The sequence below is a fragment of the Protopterus annectens genome, chromosome 1.part1 (genome assembly GCF_019279795.1).
Source record: "Protopterus annectens isolate FY-2018-M chromosome 1.part1, PAN1.0, whole genome shotgun sequence".
NCBI lineage: Eukaryota > Metazoa > Chordata > Ceratodontiformes > Protopteridae > Protopterus > Protopterus annectens.
The window spans coordinates 1121333545-1121357437 of record NC_056726.1 but is presented as its reverse complement, the minus strand read 5'-3'; the positions used below and the strand labels follow the sequence as shown (position 1 = coordinate 1121357437).

Here is a 23893-nt window from a genome sequence, read left to right as displayed (position 1 = left end):
GTTATCAGAAACCTGTTACTGAGTCTTACCGGAAAGCTCCACTTGTTAAGGTAGTGAAAAAAGTCAGTGAAGAAGGTGAAAGTGAAAAAAACTTAGTATGTGTTGTACAACATTGTCAGAAAATTCCAGTCATTAAAGTTATGAATGTCTGCATAGGAATAAAGAAGAAAACAACAAAAAAATGATAAATTCATAAAGAAAAAAAAAGAAAAGGAATCCAAGCAGATTTCTAGGTTTCCCTCTTTAAGGTCAGAACAGAGGGCTAATCAGAAACAGAATGATTAACCAGCAGGAATTAAAGAAACAGAAGTTATGAGGTAATTGTAAAGAAGCTGCCAAAACCAACCGCTGAAGAAAATTACTGGCACAAATTGCCTTTTCTAGAGGAAGACACAGGAGAAGAAATACTTACACCCCAATTCTTGGATGAAGAGGTTACACATTCCACTTCATGTCAGGTTCATTGATGAAGGTGTCCTTGACTTTATAGATACATATATATAGATAAACATTGTGGATTTCAAGAAAGAACAGTGGGAGGACAACACCTTAAACAGGGGCAGAACAAACATAGCTGGCAAAGAAGGAGAACCAGATAATCAGGTTTATCTCATCCCATATCCATATTTTGAATTGCAAAATGTTTTTTCTGTGTAGGGTGAATACACAGATAATGAAGAAACATTATACTGACTTTGACTACAAAACCTTTTAGAACACTCATGATGAGAATGGCACATAGCCATATTTTTGTAGGGCACTTAGGAAAGGACAAAACAAAAGCTAGAGTTTTAGGTTAATTTTATTGCCCTGGTGTGATGAAATAAATCGAAAACATCTGAGCTGCTTGGACAGAATGTCAACCACATTGTGGGTTCTGATGTCCAGTTATACCTATGCCTATTACTGAGGCCAGTTATTGAGGTTCCATTTAAGTGGCTAACCATGGAACTAATAGGCCCATTAGTAGTGTCAGTGGTGCAGCCAGTAGCACACTCACTGTTGGTTTTGAAAGACCAGAGGATTGTGAGTTCTTTTCCAGCTGCTGGCTGACACTACAGTGCACCACTGAGGGGTCCTGCACCCGTAAGAGTATCACCCTTCACATGCGATGCTTAGCTCAAGTCCATTTGCTTAAGTTGTTGGTAGCTCAGCAGGATGTAAAAGGTCCAACAGCACCTATGAAAAAGAGCAGGTAAGTTTCTCTAATGCCCTGGCTAATCATCCTTAGAAGTATAAATATTACCTCCGGTCTCCACTGTAATGAGGCCACTAGTCTAGTGGGATAAGCCAGTCAACAAAGAATAAATAAGATAAATAAATAAAAGTTAGCTATGGCTGCCAATATACTGTAGTGGTTACCGATTATATTATTGCACTTACTGAATTAGTACCACTGTGAAAAGCTAAAACAATAGCCAAATCACTAGAGTTCATTTTCTGCAGGGAGGGATACCAAAAGAAAAAGTAATGAATCAGGGAACCCCATATGAGTAAAAGGGACTGCAGAGAAAGAGAAAACTTAACTTAAAAGCATGACATCACACTTTACAAATATTAGACAGATTAAAAGCTGTAATACTAGTTGTAAAGGAACATAAGTAAAGGGCATAGGTCATGCAGCAGTGAGTGGGTGTATAACCAGAATGACAGACTCTGGGAGTTTAAAAACAGGGGTCCAATGGTTAGTGGTGGAACTGAACATAAATTTCTACTAAAATAGCAATTAATCTTTAAGATAGGGGAGAAAAAAAACAGGAGAAGATATAACTTATGTAGTACAACTGAACTGAACATAAATTTTAAGCAAACTGGAAATTAACCTTTAAGATATATCGGAGAATGTAAATAAAATGAACTGCAACATAGCAAACTAAAAAACAACAACAAAAAGCAAATATATTGAATAAATGTATTAAAACCATGGAGGGAAGCTTGGAGATCTGACAGAGGCACCAGTAGTGTGGTACTGGAACACTATTCAAATAGATAAAACATTGATTAAGATACAGAAACAAGAAGTAAAACTGTTCTTGCAGAGAAATAAAAAAGTATTTTCTGAGGTACCTGATAGAACAGATTTAATACAGCATTATACTGAAACTATGTCAGTGGAGAAGGTCTAATATTGTAGAGGGTACCACAGTCTCAAACAAAAACAATAAGTGATGAAGTGAGAATGATGTTTCATTTAGAAGCTGTTGAGGAGTCCCACAGTAAAGGTAGTCAGATTGTGTTGGCTACTAAGCCTGATGGCTCCATAAGATTTTATAGTGGTTTCTGGAAACTAAACAGGATATCCATATTTGATACTTATCCAGTTTCTAGGATTAATTAGATCATGAGGAATACAGGCAAAGCAAGGTTTCTGAACGCCACAGATTTGAACAAAGGTACAGGAAATTCTCCCTCACACTTCAAGCTAACAAAAAAAAAATAGTCTCTTTCAGTGCAAGTCTTTTTCATTACACTGTCTTACCTTTTGGACTACATTGCAACTTTTCAAAAGCTCATGTGTAAAATTGTGAAACCTCATACCCTTGAGAATGCAGTCATTTATTCAAGTGATTGTCACACCTAGTCAAAGTACAATCTGTGCTAGACACTTGGACATAGGCAGAACTTTCTGATAATGCTGTCAAAGGAAAGCTTTGTATGACATAAACCTGATACTCTGGATATGTGATTGGGAAATGGATAATTAAACACCAAACAGATCCACAAAAGCTGCCTAAACTGGACCATTCACAATATCAGAAATCAAGTGAACACATACTTAAGTCTGGTAGGCTTCTGTTGAAAGTTCATGAAATTTTTCTGTAATAGCTGATGCATGAAATAGACTACCAAATTGCATTAATGCAAGCAGTAGTTTAGATATTTTTAAAAACAGCCTGGACACATATTATGGGAATAACTGTTTTGGTATATTGGCAGGCTATGTATGTATGTATGTGTGTGTGTATTTATATATATATATATATATATATATATATATATATATATATATATATATATATATATAGGGAGAGCTACAGAATCCAGAAAGCCCAAAATCCTGAAGGCCAAAATCCTGAGACCAAAATCCTGAAAGTTCAAAATACTGAAAACTCAAAACCCTGAAAAAACACAGGATACCAACACTCACTATATTCCAGCACAAGTACATACAGAAACAAATAAAACACAAACTATATTAATGTTCTCCAAGTACAAGCAGGGGGCAGGCCACCCTGCACCCCCACACCCCCTGCTTCTTAAATATATCAACTCCAAGACTGCACTTAGTGCAGTGAAGTGCAATCTCGGAGTTGATATATTTAAGTAACAGGGGGTGTGAGAGGGTGCAGGGGGACTTGCCTCCCTACATATAGTCAAAGGGTAATATGTTTCTGTATGTATGTATGTTTGGGTATATTACCCAAACATTAACTGGGAGAACTAAGTCCTTGGTGATAAAGCCCATGATGATTCTTTCCATGGCCTTGCAGAAAAGTTCACAGGGTCAGTTAATGGGCACATTTAGTGCAAGGGAATTACTGTTGCTGTTCTCCACTCTGCTGTAACAAAGCCAGTGCTCAGGCTGAGGTTAAAGCTAGTGCCAAATGATTCTTCTAGGTCTTGTTTTAGACTGTTTTGTAAGCAGCCGGGGATGTTATCTGATTCCATAGTGGCCATGATTTTGGCCTTGGAGACTGCCAATATGACTTGCTCTTTGGAGATGCAAGGTAGAAGATCGGTGTCAGGAATGCTTTCATCCAGTATAGTATGAGTCGTGCCATCTACTACCAGTTTGGTGCAGAGCTGGGCATTCACTTTTAGATTTCAGACATAGTTAAAAATGGCTTATGATTATCCCCTATAGATGATATTTTAGCTTCCTAACTAGCTTTAGAGGACTTTACAATATTTCTGATTTGCTTGTTCAAGCTTTTGAGGGGCTTCTTCCTCTGTTGAGTTAGTTTCCTCTTGTTCTATGACATCAGTTTCTTCCTTTTGTTATATAACCTGTTTATACTTATGGTCCACCAGGGTGATTTTTTTTTTGGGAGGACTTGGTTTTAATCAGGTTAGATACAGCCAAGTCTAAACAGTTGCTTGAGTGTTTATATAGGGCATTTGTGTACACCTGTGCATAGGTGTCATCATTCACTGGGAGGGGAGGTATTACATTTTTATACTATAGCTTAGTAGGCTGCAGATTGCTTTGGAAAAGATTTTTTAGTTTATTTGCTCCTGTGGTAGTGACGGATTTGATAGTTTCTTCGAATGAGACTGATTTATGGTCTAACCTTACCAGGGAGGGCATTACACAGGGTGGAGTGCAATGACTCCCATCCCCATGTTGAATACTAGGACATTACCTTCGAGCTGAGCTCGTGGGTGCAGAATATCTGCTCCAGAGCATTTATTTACTTATGTTATTTATTTATTGACATTTGTTAACCGGGTTGGTCCAGCTGGGCTTGTGGCCCATTTTCAGTGGAGACCCAAGGAGAAAAGCTCCATACAAAAAAATTTTTTAAAATTAAAAAAAAAAGAATTGCAAATAAATTTGTTAAAATAAATTTGTTATACAGCAAGTTAAATGCATGCATAAAGAAATGCACACAAACATTTTATATACAATATTTATACAAGAAAAATATATATATTATATATCATTATAAGTTGTTTGATATTGATTGGTGTTATAGTAGTATAGTAGTAGTAACAAGGTAAGGTTCATTAGATGGAGGGATGGGATCATTTGTATTGACAAAGTCATCAAAACCTTATTGACAAAGTCCAGACCTTGTGTGATGAATCACCGATCGATGGAATATGTCAAATCGATGGAAATAGGATAAATGAACCATGATGTAGTGAGGTACTGAAGTCAATAAGTAGTGGGTAGTGGTCTTCTTGGTTCATGGCGGCTTTTTGCTAGCTATCATGGGGTTGGTAGGGCATTTGCCTATAGTTAGCATTTTGCCTATAGTTAATTGGACATGGGGTAGTTTGACAGAGTAGTACTGTTTGACCAATATTGAGGTGTACCTGGTTTTAATTAAGATAGATACACTTCCACCATTGTTATTTCACTCTCAGTTTGATGTCTGAACGTGCATATTTTTGTGCTGTAAACCATGCTTCGGTGGGGTGTGCCCATGATCCATGACATGGTGAAGAATCATTACAGGTCAAGGTGAAAATTCTTTCACAAAGATCATTTTCAGCCATAAGCAGCAGAACCTTGAGTTTGTCTCAGCTTGGATTTTATTGAACTGATTTTGGATTTTTATTCGTTTTAATTGTGGAAATTTAATTGTTTGAGGTGAGCCTAGAATGAGCAAGAGGGTGAGCCTTGCCAGGTGCAAAGCCTCAGAAAGCCTAGAGAAAGAAGTGCTCCTGGCAAACACCATGTCTTGACCACCATGTCTTCCCTGACTGCCTGACAAGACACTGGATCCTTTGATTGTTGAAGAATGCAATTTTTGGAGTCGGTATCATTTTTTCATCTATTTGTTTATATTGTGGGGTGAAGGTAGGTGAAGGCTCAGTGCTCTCAACACCTACCTGCATACTCACCTGAACCATCTCTTCTCATATCTCTCACTCACTTCTCTTCATATAATCCCATGGTGGAGGAGACATACCCCAACATGGACTATGTGACTTGGACTGAGACTGAGGTTGAGTTGCTGTTGTGTGACTTTTACCAGTTCTGTGTTGAGGAGTTTCTAGCAGTGTGAGGCAAGGCTTGTGACTGTGACACTAGGCTTTAGCCAGCCTTACTTGGAGAGGCTTATTTGCTGGTTTACAGAAATTGTAGCAATGTGTAGGTGGTTGTGGTTTTATGTGTATTTATCTATTTGCATATTGAAAGTGGTATGCACACTGAGTACCTCTGCAAATGTGGGTTTATATATCAGGAGTCTACTGAGTGTATGCTGGAATGTGTGTTTATAGCTGATAACTTGAAGTGTGTGTCTGCTGATAACTTGTCAGAGGGCCTGGCCTGCTGTCATACTATAGAGGATCTCTCATATAATTTCATACTAATTTTATTTCTCTCTTTGTCATTGTCATTTTTAAAACTTGGTTAGTGGTTGTCATTATAAATGAGGCATTGCTTTAGGCCTGAGCTGCCCAAATGATGCAGGGCTGGTGGTCCAATGATGCAGGTTTTATCCATACAGCAAGGTTTGTTACCTGAGCAGGTGCAAATGTGCCTGCAAGGCTGCTCTGCTGCTTTGCCTAAAGGTTAAGCTGTTTTATTAAACTATGCTTGTTATATTATTGAGTAGGTTCGAGTGCTGATGAGTTCAGAAGGGGAAGCTTGGGAGGGTTCAGTGGGAGAGTGCAACAGAAAAATCAGCCACTCAAAGGGAATGTTTGCATCACATGCAAAGCACACTAACCCCATGTTGCATATGGCACTTTGCAACAAACAAAAGCAGACTTGCTTTTGGAAATCTAAAACACATTTAAGCAACTTAATGCACTTTTAAGGCTGAGTCCTTCTGCCACAAGGTGGCAAGGGAGCAAGGGAGTCCTTAGAGTGTAGTGGTGGCTGGTGTGAATGTCATATGTCTCATATGATTTAGCAGGAATGAGCAGAAAATAATCATCAGCAACAATGTATCAGTCACAAACAGTAAAAATGCAAAATATAGAAAAAAAAGAAAACAGTAAAAACGTAAAAAAAAAAAAAAAAAAAAAAACAAGCAAGAAACAAAAATGTATTTCTGTGTTAATTGTTTTCAAGAAATGAATTTTTGGCAATTTTTACTTGTTTTGGATTGCCTGGCCTTGGATGGAAACACATTAGAAATGAAACATTAGGCTGGAACAACCTAAGCAAACATGAGGCCAGTTAACAGGAACAACCCCACAAACATGAAGGCTTAAACAACAGGAAAGCAGCAACATTATTAACATATCTATAAACAAAGAAACTTACAGTGCTCTTCCTCAGCAACCTTCTCTTCATGAACCCCTTAGCTATCTATTCCACAGAATAGTGCAAATCAAGTGCAGAGAAGTGAAATAAAATAATTAGAGCTCTTTTGTGTATTTCCTAGCTCAGCTAGACCAGGTAAACACCTATTGCCACTAGATGAATAATCCCAGTCCTCCTAATATAAAAGCAGAGTAAAACTGTGTCTGGAGTGAAATGCTGCCACAAACAAACTTAAACAGTATGAAATGCTACCACAAACAAGCGTAATGATGTAGATACAACAATGTAATTTAAACAGCTTATAAAACTGTGATTATTCAATAAAAGTGCTTAACTTTGAATAAATGAACCAATAGCCACTCAACTGAACAGACTTTATAAAGGCAGTAAAAAAAAGGATAAGTCGATTAATAAGTCCCCCAGCCAATCAAACTACATGCAGAAATCTCATCTGTTTCCCCAACCTAAACAGGATACCTCCCAGAACACTAGATGGAAAATCCACTGACATCTTTTGATGTAAAAACAAGGGTTTGCCAGAGTGGAAACATACACTACTTTATCCAACAGCTAGCTAGATAATGAAGTCAGATCAAGTAGACAATGAGAGACAAAATGTACTTTTCAATATAAGCAAAAGGAAAGGAAAATAAATAATTAAGGATATCAACAGCAGTGTAGAGAGGCAGGAACTTATTAAGTTAAATTTACAGTAGGCATGAGCAACATAAAATCATCAGGTTTAAAAAGCAGCTCAACAAAGGGGAGGGTGGATGAGACAGCAGGGGACCACCAGCAGTGCTTTAGCTTGTGAAGGCTTGAACTCTTTTCAGACAAAGACAAAGGCCTAGAATTTCACTGAGTACTTAAGTATCACTCATCAGACAATTTAACGAATGAAACATGTGAAATGTGCAGCCTAGATAATTTAAGTGTTTACCTGTCATATAGAACAAGGACACCAAGCCAAGCAGATTTCTTAAAACAGAAAACAAAATGGAGCAGGTAATAGAAAGCAACTCTATCAGACACACACAAAATAATATAGGTTTTCTCACCTAGCATGGGATCATCAGCCATGCTTTAGTGCATGCAGGCTTGAAATCTTTTCAAAGACAAAGGCCCAGAATAACACTGAGTATTTAAGTATCACTCAAAAGACATTTTAACCAATGAAAAAAACTTGTGAAATGTGCAGCCTATATAATTTAAGTGTCTAACTCTCACATAGAACAAAACACCAGGCCAAGCAGATTTCTTAAAGCAGAAACCAAATCGAGCAGGTAAAAAAAGTAGCTCTATCAGTCACGAACCAAAAATACAGATTTCCTCGCCCAGTATAGAATCACCAGCAGTGCTTAACTTTATGCAGGCTTGAAATCTTTTCAGACAATGACAACATCATTCATTGGACTGAGCTGTATCCTAGTCTCCAGAAGAATAAAAAAAAATAAAGCCAAGCTTCTTGCACATGACTTTCTCAATAACCGGACAAAAGAAAGGAAGGTTTTAGATATGGTGGTATTATGCCAGACCACCCTGCTTCAAAGACACATTGTTTACACTTGCAACATTTTTGTTTTCATTTATCCTTTTGTTGACCAGTTTAGCCATACTAGACCAGTGGCCTTTTTTCAGAGGAGACCTGATGCGGTATTCATAATGAATAGTGGAAATGTCCCCTATTTTGTTTGATACATGCAGTGGGGTCATTCATATACACCCGAGCTGCCACCATCTGAGGCACAGGGGACCTCAGTGTAATGTCTTACCCAAAAGACAGCACATTTGGGAGGCCAGCACCTATTTATGTTTCACTACAGTGTTAGTAATGTAAAAATTATTCAAGCACCTTGGGTGGGACTAACACCTACAGGTTTCTGATCTTTTAACATCAAAGGTGAGTATGCTATCTATTCAGCTGCTGACATCAACATCTCTGCAATTAAAGACTCCATTAAGCTGGACAGAGACATGTCAGTCCAATCAGTAGCCTGGATTATAACCACCCTTAATTATCCTGGGCCAGAATTTACAAGTAGTGGGAGCACAAACTTGTAATAATCTCCATGAACTTTGGAAAATTGATATCATCAAAACTATCTTAAGCCCAGTCTGTCACAAATCTCTTATGGTAAATTGTGAACCTATTGCACATTCCAAGAATTTTTTTTCATTAATAGAGTCTACACTGTCTGTAAAGAATTAAAAGTAATATCAGTCACATCCACTAAATTTTTTGAATGAGCATTCAGGCTAGACTGCAGATCATGCCGACCATTTGGAACAGATTGGTTGAACATTTCTTCCCAAAAGTGTAATTCCTAAACTAGTAACATGCCTACTTACAAAACCTGTCTGTGTTCTATTTGGGTGATGCATACCCACCTCCAGCTTAACCTCCAAAAGGCAGGCATGCCTCCACTACTATCTAATTCTTTCTCCTTTAGATAGCAATGAGTTTAGGAAACATATTAAAGCTCCCTCACATCAGCTGGAGCCACACATGCAATTACATCAGAGAAATAATCAAAAGCTCTGATTACAGAACTGTAAGTAGCAGTTAAGTGCAGTGTGTGCGGTGCACTGTAGCCCAAGAGGGGACATAAAATGGTTCCACAACTAGACCAGAGTTGCCTGCAATTTGAGACACTAAGTCTAATAAATAGTAGTGCTTAGTAGAAGCTGTAAGACTCTGAGTGACTCTAAATCTTTCCCGTTGGATGCAAAATCCTTTATCAGAAGCCATGGAATCTTTATTGACCCAGATGTTCAGAACACTAGCTAGGTTATCTGGTGCCTTGTGCAGTTTCCCACAAAGATGAGGTGAAAAAAAGAAAGAAAAAAGAAAGGAAGGAAAATAGGAAAAAAAATCTTCTTGAAGTTAAGACGAAAAAGTGTTTACCTCTGTAACTGTTGCAAGCTGCATGCAATAAATGTAACACATGGCTTGCTACTATTATGCCATAACACACAGAAAATTTCTGTGCTTTCGCTGTGATTGTAAAGCAGTGTTTGCATTTATTTCTGAATAATGATACTGCACTCCTACTGTCAACTACCAATCATGGTCCCCTATTATCTTGCACTTGTGACAGCCACCTTCTTTACCCCCCCAACCCGTACACCTTTGACAAAAAACACAAATTCTTTATTGACACAAATGTTGACATCACACATGACTATTCAGTTTATTGAAGTATCAATGAGTCAAAGTGGAAAGTCATGAATTGTTTAAAGAGGGTCCTCGGGCCTTCATGCTATTGAATGGACAGAACATCACTGGGAGACTAAAGCTGGCTCTGAACCCAAAACAGTTTTAAATTGGATGAAAGCCTCATCTGCTGCTGTACATACCTACATACCTATCTACACACACACATATATATCTATATATATATATATATATATATATATATATATATATATATATATATATATATATGGTTTACTATCATTAGTTTGAATGGGAAAACATTTGCCATTCGAAATAATGAATAGTTAAACCGAAACAAAACATTTTGAGCATACACAATGTTGCCCCAAATGATCAACACATTCGAGTCGACATTTTCGCTGAAAATGCGACGTGGTAGCCACATAGGAGCTGATGTAAATCAAACTCCTATGCGACATAATACATTTTTGCACCTGCACCCCCTGCTACTAATTTATTCCAACTCTGAGATTGCACTACAGTGGGGATATGGATGAATTTCCTATCCCCACTGTACTGCGATCTCGTACATATAGTCGAACACACTTATGTGAATGCACTAGTACATTTGCATAAGTGTGTTTGACTATCCAACTCACTTTTCATTTTGTGAACGACATTCTAATTTTTGGCAGTATAACTACTGACAGCATGTCTTTCGCAAAAATGATAGTAAATCTATATTTATGTATTTATATATATATATATATATATATATATATATATATATATATATATATATATATATATATGCACCCCCTTCAGTAGATCGAACCTTTAAAAGTTCTACCCTCATATGGCCGAGACCATATGATCAAACTTTTAAAAGTTTGAACGGACTGAATGGAGAGCTGCGTACAGTGCAGAACGGGAAGATTTTCCTCTTCCGCAATGTAGTGTGATCTCAGAGTTGGTATATTTAAGCAGTGGGGGGTGTGGGGAGTGCAGGGGGGCTTGCCTCCTGCTACGCAGGTTTTGCTTTTTTATTTTTTATTTTTCTTTATTTCTGCTTTAGTTTTCAAGCTTTTAGATGTTCGATCTTTTGGTCTCGGCTATATCATCTTCGATCAGGTCACTCCAGAACAAGTACAAATATGATTCTGTCATTGTCCATGTTGGTGTGAATGACCTGAACCATACCTCCCTGGACTACATGAAAAGGGACATGGAAGAGCTCTCACGTAGCCCAGGCCGGTGTGATCCTGACCCTGTGTAGCATCCTGCCCTCACCAAGAATGATACCAAGGTATAAAAAAAAAAACTTCTCGATTTCAACAATTGGCTAAGTTTCTGATGTCATTCAAAGGGGATCCAGTGTCTGTCCTCCTGGGATGACATGCTCGACAAGCCACGCTGCTTTGCTAGAGATGGCTTGCACCTGTCACCCTTAGGCTTTCGAATACTGGCCAAGGCTCTTGCCACCCCTATAGTGCCTTTTTTAGACAAGGCTCAAAAGACAAACCCACTGACGTAAATAGCACAAGTAAAAAAAACTGAGGGTAATGCTACTCAATGCCAGAAGTCTAAACCTCAAAATGCACACACTCAAGGCACTCCTCAGTATGGAGAAAATCGATATATGTGCAGTAACAGAAACCTGGTTTAAGGCTCCAGAGAGCACCCCAGCACTACTAGGCTACAACTCATACCATACATTTCAGTCACAGAACCCAAACCGAAATACAAAAGGCGGGGGAGTATCCATATTCATCAAGGATACCCACACCTCCAGGTTAGTGTCAGAGCACAATGTTTCAGAGATCATCCACGTGCAACTAACAATGGGCAAAACTACAATTCAAATTGTAGCTTGCTACAGATCACCCACCATGTCCCAGGACCCCCATTCCGCATTTCTGGAAACACTGGGAAACATAAAGGTCCTACCAAACACCCTAATATTGGGTGATTTCAATTACCCAAACAAAGTCAAACTCTTGACCCAACCCAGTCCAACTTTATTAAGGGTAGATCATACATTTTGAACCTGGTGGACTTCTTTGAGAACATCTCCCAGACTCTGCTACACTTTGCTGTGAAGGAAAGGTTAGTTTGCTTTTTGTTTATTGTATTTTGTATTACTTTATTGCCTTTTTATATTTTGAATACTGTGATTTGTTTTCTTTCCCTCTTGTGAGTCAGGCAGAAAATTTTCCTCACCCTTCGACCCGCTTAATGTTATGTTCTTAAATACCACTGTCTTTCTAGTTGCCTGCCTCTTATGTTAATTTGACCATATATCTCATTTCCTTTCTGCTTTCACTGGCTTGTGTGAGTAAGCACAAAATTATCATTTTGCGAAATCACTCCCTTTCAACTATTTAAATTTATTGGCCATCCTACTGTATTCCATAGCACCAGAATACAAAAGTGACCACTCCTTTCAATTTATCTTGCTGTTATAAAAATAGTTACCTACTTTTTACACCTAGCTTATCTAGTGCACACTGCAGTGTTTAGGATAAACCATTTTTTTTAATCTTACCTTTAAGCATCCCTGTGACTAGCACTTGTTCTAATACCTGCTGGAAAGCACTAGGAAGCCTTAAACTGATAGAAGCACTCAACTCTCCTTATTAATAAGGAGAAATCAATTGTAGGCACTGAACAGCCTATAATTGCAAAGTACCTTGCTAAGGTAAGGGAAAACAGCTCCTGTACTTTACAAAAAAAGCACCAAACCAGGCATGTCTAAGGGTCAGCTTCAGGTGATTTCTCCTGTCCACCTGGTGAATCTGGGCATACTGGGGCAATGCAGCAATTGCCTCATGTACACAGACAATCCTCTCCTCCTACGACCCAACACTACAACCTGTGAGAGATGCATTTACATAGCCAAACTGGAAGCAAAGCTCTCTCTACCCAAGATTGTGCTAGACAGTTAAGAGGAGAAGGTTAACACCAGCAGTACACCTCAAGCAACACATAGCCCTTCTAAACCTACACCACCAACACCCACACATAGCAACATTAAATCCACATATGTGGAGGCCCTTAACTGTAACCTGCCCAAGCAACAAGGACCTCTGAAGCTGAAATGCAAACAAACACCAATCACAACCAAAGTGTCACATAGCTCACAACACCAGTGTGCCACCCAGCAACAGCCCCTAAGGCAAGACAACGTACCTAACACTTTAGTCATAGGTGACTCTATAGTCAGGCACACTGATGTCCCACTCACCAGGCTGAACAAGGAGAAAATTACAGTCGGGTGCCAGGATCCACCACATAATGCATGCACTCAAGTCACTCCACAACAAGTACAAATATGACTCTGACATTGTCCATGTTGGAGTGAATGACTTGAGACATATCTCCATGGACTACATGATAAGAGAAATGGAAGAGCTCTCGGATCATGTGGCCCAGGCAAGTATGACCCTAGCCCTGAGTAGCATCCTGCCTTCGCCCAGAATGATACCACAATATAAGGACAAAATGATTGACTTCAACAATTGGCTAAGCTTCTGGTGTCATTAAAAGGAGATCCAGTTTCTGTCTGCCTCGGACGACATGATCAACAGACCGCAATGTTTTGCTAGAGATGGTCTGCATCTGTCCCCCCTGGGATTCAGGTTACTGGCTAAGGCTATTGCCACTCCTATAGTGCCTTTTTTAGGCAAAGTTCAAAGGACAAAACCACCACTGTAACAGGTACAAGCATGCTAATTCTGAAGGTAATGCTAGTCAATCCTAGAAGTTTAAACCTCAAAATGCACTCTCTCGAGACACTCCTAAAAATGGAGAACATCGATATCTGTGCAGTAACTGAGACCTCGTTCAAGGCTTCCGACAGCACCCCTGCAATACGAGGCTACAACTCTTACCACACTTTTCGGCCACCAAACCAGGACTGAAACACTAAAGGTGGAGGAGTGCCCATATTCACCAAGGATATTCACACCACCAGGCTAGTTGCCCAACACAATGCATCTGAAATTCTCCAGGTGCAACCAACACTAGGTAAGACTGCACTCCAAATTGTAGTTTGCTACGGATCCCCCACCATGCCCCAAGATTCTCACTACACCTTTCTAAACATACTGGAAAATATTAAGACACAACTAAACACCCTAATACTGGGTGATTTCAACTACCCTGCCATTAACTGGGAAAACTACTCATGTACTAACACCTTTGCCTAATGGTTCTTGGAATTCATAAATTCCAATGCCCTAGATCAACTAATCCATAGTCACACCAGGGGCTCCAATATCTTAGACCTGGTCATTACCAACATGGGAAATCGATGCTCCACACCTATGGTCACCTCCTCGTTGGTCAGGTCTGACCATAAACTAATCACCCTTAACATCCTCATCCCACCCCCACCCCCCAGTAAGGAAACCTTCATAAAAACTTCTCCAAAGCCAACTTCATGCTACTCAAGTCAGAAGTGACAAACTTCACGATACCCATGCAGACGGGAGCTGAAACTTCGACTGCTGAATCCTACACTAAGGCACTGTATGAGCACATCCACTCATGCATGAATTGTGGTCTCTTGCCCCCTGAGTGGCTAACCAGGGTTAAAGAGCTACTAATGAAAAAGAAAAAAAATGTTTCTCTACTAGTGAACTAGATGTGGGCTGTGCAAAAAGTACAGAACACCGAATAAGAGTAAAAGAGGACAGGCCCTTCAGGGAACGTTCCAGAAGAGTAGCCCCAGGAGACCTGGAGGACTTAAGAAAACATTTGGAAGAACTAAAAGCCACAGGGATAATTCAAGAGTAAAGAAGTCCCTATGCCTCTCCCATTGTCGTTGTCAGGAAAAAGAATGGGTCAATTCGCATATGTGTTGACTATCATACTCTGAATCAGCGAACCATTCCAGACCAGCACACAACTTCCCGGATTGAAGATGCTCTAAATTGCCTGGTGGGCAGTAAGTGGGTGATATGTGATGTCATATGGAACAATTGGGGTATTCTACAGTCTGATGACTCATTGAGAAACTTGGAAGGAGAGTCACCTAATTTTGTATTTAAAAGGAACAAAAATTTGAAACATATCGTCTGCGACAACTTTAATACAAAGACCAAGTCTTCTATTAAGATAGGTATGAGACCATGTACACAATTTAAGGCATGTGTTTACATCAGCAATAGTGTTGAATTTAGACACCCTCTTACAAATAAGATCTATAAATGGTTTACTATCATATGTTCAAAGCGAACTCCATAGACTGCACTTTTGTCGAACATGGAAATTCGAAAACGGTAATGTCGAACACCAAAAGCCAACCTAGGAATGGTTTTAACATGGGTTGAGATAGGTGTTCATTGTTATTGCTGAACTACAAACCTCTCCCCTATCTCGACCCATGTTAAAACCCGTTCGCATCGAACATATGATAGTAAACCCTATAAACCTATAGTCTTTGTCACTTGTAATACAAAGAATATTGTTTACTTAGCTAGATGTATGTGCTGTTATTCATTTTATGTAGGAAAGATGAATTGTTTGGTTAAGGACAAAATCTTGAGACATCTGTCTGCCATACACTTGGGTGATATAGATAATGCCCTTTCACAACATATTAGTGAACATCAGGATCACTATTTCCATTTTATGGCTCTACAACATATTAAGAATAATGTTAGGGAAGGTGATGTAGTAAACTACATGGAATATTGTGAGACTAGATGGATTTTGGAATTGGAGGCAAGCAGATACCCAGGGCTGAATGGTGTAGTGCCCTTGAAGCCTGCTTTAAAAAGGCAGAGACCTTGTGTTTAATTAATTGTTTAATCAACTGTTTAATTTTTTAATTGTTTTTTAATGCTGATTGGATTATGTGAGTTTAAAAATGTTTTTTTGCATTCTATTATGTTCTATGTCTGAGGAAGGGTATTATTCCAAAAGCGCTAACATATTAATAAATAACATTTAGTTTTAGCCTTGGTGGTCTGTGGAATTCTTCTTTTCTTGGTTTGCTATTTTTTTGGACCTCGGACCTTTGGCTCCTTCATCCTGGTTGAAACATTGTCTAGGAGTAGACTAAGTATAGAGGAATTATAGAATGGAAAAAGAGGGTAGAGACTGGATAATTATATTATATTGTTTATGGTGGTTTAGATGAAGTCAGACAAGAACATATAGCATTATCATGAAACTCATTAACAAAGACATTGGGAACCACCAAACACTTGACCTGACCCAGTTCGGCTTTGTTAAGGACAGATCATGCCTACTAAACCTGGCTGACTTCTGCAAGACAGTCAACAAGGCCATAGACGAGAGAAAGGTGGTTCACACAGCCTACCTTGACCTCAACAAGGCTTTTGACACCATTCCCTACTCAGGTATTACAGAAAACCTTACCAGCCTGAATATAAACCCCTACGTCACGTGATGGGTTGCCAACTGGCTTACAGTCAGAACTGACATGGTAAGAATTGTGGGCTCCAGGCCCGACTCTAAACCAGTCACAAGTGGTGTCCCACAAGGCCTGGTCCTGGGACCCCTACCGTTTGGCATAAACTTCTCAGAAGTACAGGCAAACACAGTAGGACTATGGCTAACAAAGTTCACTGATGACTGCAAACTGGGAGCCATAATAGACTCTCCGACTGACACGGACATCCTACAAAAGGGCCTTACTGAGACGGACACCTGGTGTCAAAGTCATGACCTCAAGCTAAATGCCAAAAAATGCATAGTCATCCCATTTGGGAAAAACAAAATACCCACAAATTACCACATAGGTGGCAGCCCCCTTAATACAGAAGAGCTAATAAGAGATCTTGGGACCCAGGTAGATAGTAATCTCTCCTTTGACAATCATATTGCCAAAGTAGTTAGGAAATCCTTCTATGTGGCCCATCTAATTACTAAAGGGTTTGCATGTAGAAATAAAGAGGTTATAGTGCCCCTCTACTCATCACTCATTAGACCCATCATAGAGTACAATGCCCCATTTGGGATGTACCTCACAAGACACTTCCAACAGCTGGAAAGACCACAAAAGTACCTCACCAAGAGGATTACTAGCCTCAAACATATGTCCTATGCAGCCTGTCTGAAAAAACTCCAGCTGTACTCAGTAGCATATCGCTTATTCAGAGGTGATCTCTGCCTGACTTACAAAGCCATGTCCAACTCAGAATTGATGGACATGCTCAACCTAAAGAAATCCAAACCACTGTGAGCCACACGCTCTAGTGAGCTAAATATCGCCACAACAATAAATCGAACATGCTGGAGGGATAGATTCCTGTCACAGTTCCATGCTTTGGAACAAAATTCCAAATTACATCAGGCAAAGCCCCTCACTAACACTCTTCAAGAGAAGCCTTGATGAGTGGATGTGTAACAGAAAACACAAACCTGGGATCACTTCATTGGCTCTGCTTGACAGAGGATCAGTTAATTAATCAATGGGGTGGCGAAAGGCGGCACACTCTGGCTAGGCTTATAAATGCCCTTGGGCAGATAGCCCAGTACCTACCTTTGAACCTATGAACCTATTATTCCGGTAGTGGTATTTTAGTGTGAATTTGAAAGATTTTAAAGAGTCAATTTGAGTGAGGGAGGATGGTAGAGCATTCCAAAGTTTAGCAATACGTGAGGATATAGGCTTTGACCAGCTCTGTTGCTGGGTTTTGTTATTCTTAATCGATGTTTGTTAGTAGATCGAAGATTATGGGTTGGAGTATATGATTGTAGGGTAGAATGGAATGTTGGGCAGTTATTAGGTGTGAGTATTAGTTTGTGGGCAAGAGTTAGTTGGGTATAATGTAGGTAGTGAGGGAATTCAAGCCAATTCAATTCCGAAATGGCATGACAGTGGCATGAGCGGTTTGATATCCCAGAGGCAAATTTTGTAATAGTAAGGTTGCAGTTTGTTGCTGAGAGATGTGTGAAGATTCTTGAAAATGGGACTTCTGTAGAGGAGTGAAGAGATAAAAAGAGTGTTTGCAAATTTTAGTTTAGTTGGCTTGTCCATATAGAGTTTATGAAAGTTAAGTTTCCCAAGCTTGAAATGTTTTTTCTTTATTTTGCTGAGAATATGCTGCTTGAAGGTAAGTTTGTCATCAATAGCTATACCTAATAATTTTGCTGTTTTCACTAGTTCAATTTACGTGTTGTTTTGTTGTAAAATTTTAAAGTCTGAAATTAGAGGTTTTGTTCAGAATAGCAGAAGCTTAGCTTTTTGGGGATTCAGTAATAGTTGTGAATCATTTAGCCAGGTCACAATAGATGTAAAGGTATTTTGTGTAATATTTTGGAGATCAGAGAGATTGTTGGAAAAGAAGATGATAGTAGGATTATTGTCGTATTGGACAAGTGCCCTTTATCCTTTGTGAAAATTATTAATGAAAATATTAAAAAGCAGTGGTACTAGAATAGATCCTTGGGGGATTCATGTATTATTCAACAGGTTATCTGATTGTTTATTTTGCCACCTCACAGATTGTTTTCTGTTTTTAAAGTAGCTATAGAACTATGTTAGGGAATTTGAGGAGCATCCTAGTTTTTCTAATTGTTGTAACAGCTTAGAGTGTGACACTGAGTCAAAAGCCTTGAAGAGGTCTAATACGATGACTGAGGTAAATAGGCCAGCATCCAGAGCTTTAGTCACAGTATCAGTAAATGAGAGTAGAGCTGTGGTAGTGCTATTTTCTGGGTGAAATCCATGTTGGGTAGGTGCAAGTTGGTCATTATCAGAGAGATGCTTTAGAAGCTGAGCATGTATGCACTTTTCTAAGAGTTTTGATAGTGGAAAGAGTATAGAAATTGGTCGATAGATGGAAAGATCATAGCTATTTCTGCCTTATGTAGTTGAGTGATGATGGATTTTTTCCAGAGTTGGAGACATATGTCTCTGTGATGGACTGGTTAATAAGTATACCGACATGGTAAGCAATAGCTTCGGCCGCAAGTTGTAGATATTCAGAGGGTAGATTATCCATGGAGAGGGAGCAGGGTCTTTGTTTAGACGTTTACATACTAGAGAGATAGATACTGGTTGCATAGAGAATAAAAATGTAGAAAGGAGAGAAGGGCGACAGGGAGATGTTTCACTAGTATGTGATGAAAAAGAGCTGCGGATATGCTGAATGAAATTTAAAGGGGTTGGTAGACTATTAAAGTTTGTGTTAATTTTGGGGGAGAAGTCCTGGTATAGATTTAGGATGGTACTGATAAAATAAGAGTTAAATGTACTGGCAGTTTGTTGTGGGTTTTTGTCAGGAGATGGGTTTTGTGTGGTTCCAGGACTGAGTAGGGAGGAAACAGATTTCCAGAACTTTTTTGGATTTTTTTTTTTTGATAGATAATTGTACAGAAAAATTGTTTGTCTTATTGTTGATGACTCATTTTTTTGGCCTTATTTTGGAATTGTTTGTAGTTAATTTCTGTCAGTGTTTTTTTTTTTTTTGCCATTCTTTCCAGGCTCAGTGTCTAGAAAGGAAAGCTTGTTTAGTATATTTCATTAGCCAGGAGGCATTGTTGTGTTTTAACCATTTGATATGAATGGGGGCTAGCCTATTAAGTGTATCAAGAATTAGTTTGTTAAAATAATTTACAGCTTCATCCAAAGGCAATATTTCCACTGAGGTCCAATTGTGAGCCTTTAGGGTATTTACGAATATGTTATGGTTGAAGTTGGCAAGAATTCTAGATGTTCTATAGGAGAATGCTTTGGGAATTTTAGAGTGAGTTCTATGGGAAAATGCTGTCAGGTGGTCATTTAAGGGGTTAGTGAGGATGCCAATGTTGGAGAATTTATGAGGGTAGGTAACTAGGATTCAGTCTAAGATTGATTCTGTTTGGGTAGTTGGAATACATTTAGGACATGTAATAACCTGTGTAAAACTGTGTAGGTTAATGCTATTTGTAGGGGAGATGGAGATTAAGTTTTGCTAATTAATGTTTGTGTTATGTAGAATGATAGTTTCATAGGAAATATTGTAGTCTGCCCAAGAGAGAAAATCTTCCAGGATAGGGATATTCTGGCCTGGGCAGATATATAATATGGCAAAACATAATTGTTTATTACCATTAATGTGAAGGGATGTAAGTAGTAATTCAATGTTGCCAAAAGTAGGAACTGGTTTCTGATAGACAGAAATTGTAAAGGAGTCAGGATAAATTAATGTTACACCCCCTCCTTTTTTGTGGATTCGGTCGTTGCAAAGGATATTGCAACCTGGTGGGAGAACTTCAATGTCTGATATATGTGGTTACAACCAGGTTTCTGTTACTGCCACAATATCTGGTGTGTATTTAGAGAGCCAGTCTTGAAATTCAGAAATTTTGTTACACATACTACATGCATTTATTGTTATTATATATATGTATTGATTTGTAGGAGGTTGAGTGGATGATGGCAGGTTGTTGGGACCAGGGTTAGGAAGAATAACTCCACATTGAGATAGTTCAAGGAGATGATGTGGTACTGTATATATATGGTGGGTTCTTAAAGGGGATCTAAGTAGGAAATATGAAGCCAACTTAAATTTGGTATTTGGGGAGAGTTTTAACGTGGTTAAATGTTGGGTAGTGGACTTTCCCTGTCAACAAATTTTAAATAATAAAATATATGAACATTTAATCTGTAGCACTTGCATACTGTTTAGGAATACAATCTGGTGGTTCATAACACATATTTCTGTACAGTTCTTGTGTGTCTAATAGTGTCTTATTATCTATTATACAATGACCCTCCGTTAATATTCAAAAAATGTGCATGCTGATTGGTCAGCATGCACATTGTAAATCAGAGTTATAGTAATGGAAAAAGGTCCGGTCGCCTGGACTTTTTCCATTACTATAACTCTTTTTTTGCAGCAACGGAGAACACGAGATCTGCGTTGCTTCACACTGTCTCGCTATGTTAAACTCCTTTAACATAGCGAGACAGTTTGTAAAAAGCACCAGAGATCTTGCTTTCTCCATTGCTTTTTTCAAAACTGTCTCGCTATGTTAAATGGGTTTAACATAGTGAGACAGCTTTAAAAAAAAGCAACAGAGATTCTCCGTTGCTTTTTTTAAAGCTGTCTCGCTATGTTAAACCCATTTAACATAGAGAAACAGTTTGTAAAAAGCAATGGAGATCTTGCTTTCTCCATTGCTTTTGCCCATAGCTCTGATGTACTGCGTAGGCATACATATGAGCAGTACATCAGAACTGCCGCAGAATAGCAGACAGCTGTGGAAGGGCAGCAAGGAGGCATTATACAATGCCATTATTTAAGAAAAGTATTTTTTTTTCTTAAATAATGTCATTGTATAATAGCAATAACCCACTTCTGGGTGTGGGTAATGCTGGATTTACCCACGGTTGGCTTTGTTTGGCCAATCAAGCTTCACCCTCGTAACCAAACCACACCAACCGTGGGTAAATCCAGCATTACCCACACCCAGGCATGGGTTATTGCTATAATATTTCATATATTTCATGTATAACTAATACAGTTAAAATTTGTTGTTGAGGTATACTCAGATGTGTCCAGTTTAAACATTTTTATTTCAGACAATTTCATTTCACAATGAATATAATTCTTTCCTTAGATACAGCCAGTTCACAGTGAAACATAGTAGGACTAAAAATAAATATGTCTGTTTCTTTACCTGGAAGAATGGTATATTTAGGCTTCTTGTTGAAGCTGTGATTAGTGCAGCTGCAATCAGTGAAACAGCAACGGTAGCTCTCCAAAATGGGGAATAACTAATTATGCATCTATGTATATATATATATATATATATATATATATATATATATATATATATATATATATATATATATATATATATATTTGTATGAGTGTGTATCTGTATATCTATTTAGATAAATAAATACATATCTATAGAGAGATATATGGATATGTAGTAAAGGGGGAATACATATATATGTTTGTGTGTGTAAATGGACATATAGTATGGCCAAACTTCCAGCACTTTGAGGTGCTCCCATTACTTGGATACATAGCCATCTTGGCTTTGAAAGTCACAAGGACATGAGCGTGCAAGATGGTCCCACTGCAAAAATGATTTAATCACACTTTACAGGGTTTTGAGATTTGTAATATTTGTTTGCCACCTGTACTTTATTGTTGTAGTTGTGGTGCTCAAAACTGCAGGTCTTGTACTTTCAAAATGGAGTCAGCATGAATAGTAAGTAGTCAGTAAAGTGTATATTAACAGTGGGAAGAAAATGTAATAAAACATCTAGAATACTTATGATAGAAATACTTTTCATACTGTATAAAAAGTATATAAATATGATTTGATTTCTTTATGTCAGGTTAAACCGCAGGTAGAATTCTATGATGGATAATTTCTACATTTTCATTACAGGAGAAACTTTGGGTTATTTTACTTTAAGGCTTGCAGATGGAGGCAACTTCTGTTCTGGTAGAGTTGAAATATATCCTTACCGCTACTCTACCTGGGGTACAATATCTGGAAGCCACTGGGACATCCATGATGCAAACCTCGTGTGCAAGTATTTGAGATGTGGGTTTGCAGTTGCAGCCTATAACAACTCAGAATATGGAAGTGGATCCGGTCCTGTATGGCTTGATGTCAACTGCTATGGGAATGAGAGTTCATTGCTGCAGTGTTCCCTGACTCTTCTTGGACCACCTGACACAAAACCTCACACGAATGATGCAGCTGTCATGTGCACAGGTACAGTTGCGTACAATTGCTTAAGAACTGTTACATCTGCAATATTTAATTATTCTCTTTTCTCTTGGAATTTACTTTAGAAAACAAAAGCAAAACAAATGTGCTGTTCAGATAATTAGATATACTGAAGTTACATGCAAGCTTTTCATCGTAATCAATGGAATCCACTGTTTCTTGTAAAATCAATGCACTACACATACCAGTTAAGTGTCTGCTTCTAGATTTATCTATCCCTTCTGAACAAAGATTATGCATGGTGGGACATGTACAGTGAGATCCTGCCATAAAAGTGACAGTGGTTTAGGAATGCGAATTATCTGGACATCATATTCACTAGCTCTTCTTCACAGACTTTGAAAGGCAATGCTATCCTATGGCTCTAAACATCCCAGTTAAAGGATGCTGACTCTACAGACTAGACCCTGTTATCTAAACTGCCATTCAACTATTGGGGACAAAAAGCACTGGTCTGTTTATCCTGAAAATAAGGACTTGTCAAAGGGTCTGGTAAGAGGTGAATGCTGAGCTCATGTGGGATAGCTTTCCCTTCCAACTGAAATACATGGGGTTTATACTGGTCATGGTGACCCATTGGTCATATTTGCACCAGAAAGGCAATAACCATAACATTAGTGATAAGAAGCAGTGATGGAGAAACTCAGATTCTATAATACAATGCTGCACACTAATGCTCATGAATGGATAATTACAGGATCATACATTTGGTGAACGAGCTCTAAGTTTGCCAGCTGCAGAGGAGCATGATGCCCCCAAATCCAGTGCTGGCATTTGTGGGTGTCCTTGTAGTCATCAGTTTCTTACTTGAAGGTACAACAATAAGCTGAGTTTAACTGAGAGGGAAGTTTTTATTCAATAGGTGCTGCAGCCTTTGAGATATAAAGTTGACACATTTCATGGTACTGATAATGTTAAATTTTACTGAAGCCATGTCCTCTTCTCCTCCTATCACCCAGAATTGGAGGATATTCTATACAAAAAGTTTCAGAGTGAGGGGACCTCAAATGCATTGTATGTCAGGCATGTGTCTCTCCTAAGAAGGCAATAAGATAGAGAGGCTTGCTGCAGCACAT

General features: G+C 38.6%; 1 protein-coding gene across 1 annotated transcript in view; it reads left to right on the top strand.

The window, feature by feature from the left end:
• The window catches only part of LOC122815635 (deleted in malignant brain tumors 1 protein-like), a 281322-nt gene that overhangs the window by 151165 nt on the left and 106264 nt on the right, over window positions 1–23893 (top strand). Inside the window, exon 6 of the mRNA XM_044088309.1 lies at window positions 22470–22802. Coding sequence (XP_043944244.1) covers window positions 22470–22802 — 333 coding nt within the window. The remainder of the gene's footprint in view (window positions 1–22469; window positions 22803–23893) is intronic.